Source organism: Egretta garzetta, unplaced genomic scaffold (assembly GCF_000687185.1).
Source record: "Egretta garzetta isolate BGI_Z169 unplaced genomic scaffold, ASM68718v1 scaffold623, whole genome shotgun sequence".
Classification (NCBI taxonomy): Eukaryota; Metazoa; Chordata; class Aves; order Pelecaniformes; family Ardeidae; genus Egretta; species Egretta garzetta.
In genome coordinates, this window is record NW_009259181.1 from 350 (window position 1) to 684 (window position 335).

The 335-nt window shown below is 67.2% G+C and overlaps 1 protein-coding gene across 1 annotated transcript in view; it reads left to right on the plus strand.

Annotated features, from left to right (window-relative positions):
- Positions 1 to 259: 259 nt before the first annotated feature.
- Positions 260 to 335, plus strand: part of LOC118451975 (copine-5-like) — a gene marked incomplete at its 5' end in the record, with an annotated part of 3,156 nt that continues 3,080 nt past the window's right edge. Inside the window, one exon of the mRNA XM_035891261.1 lies at positions 260 to 313. Within this exon, the coding sequence (XP_035747154.1) occupies positions 260 to 313 (54 nt within the window). The remainder of the gene's footprint in view (positions 314 to 335) is intronic.

Below are 335 nucleotides of genomic sequence, written 5' to 3' on the forward strand. Positions count from 1 at the left end.
GCTTCACCCCTGGGTGTTATGGTCCCTGTCCTGCACCCCTGTGTGTTGCAGTCCCTTGGGTCCCCATCCTGCACCCCGGGTGTTGTGGTCCCCATCCTGCACCCCAGGGCACTGCAGTCCCCAGGGTGCCCAGGCTGCACCCCTGGGTGCCACAGCCCCCTGCGCCGGACCCTGGGGTGTTAGGGCCCCCACCGTGCCCCTGTGCACCCTGGGGTGCTGTGGTTCCCATGGGGAGCAGCTCCCCTCCGCCCCTCCCCAGGTGGTGAACCCCAGGAAGAAGATGAAGAAGAAGAAGAAACTGAACTCGGGGACGGTGAGGAGAGGGGGGGGGCACA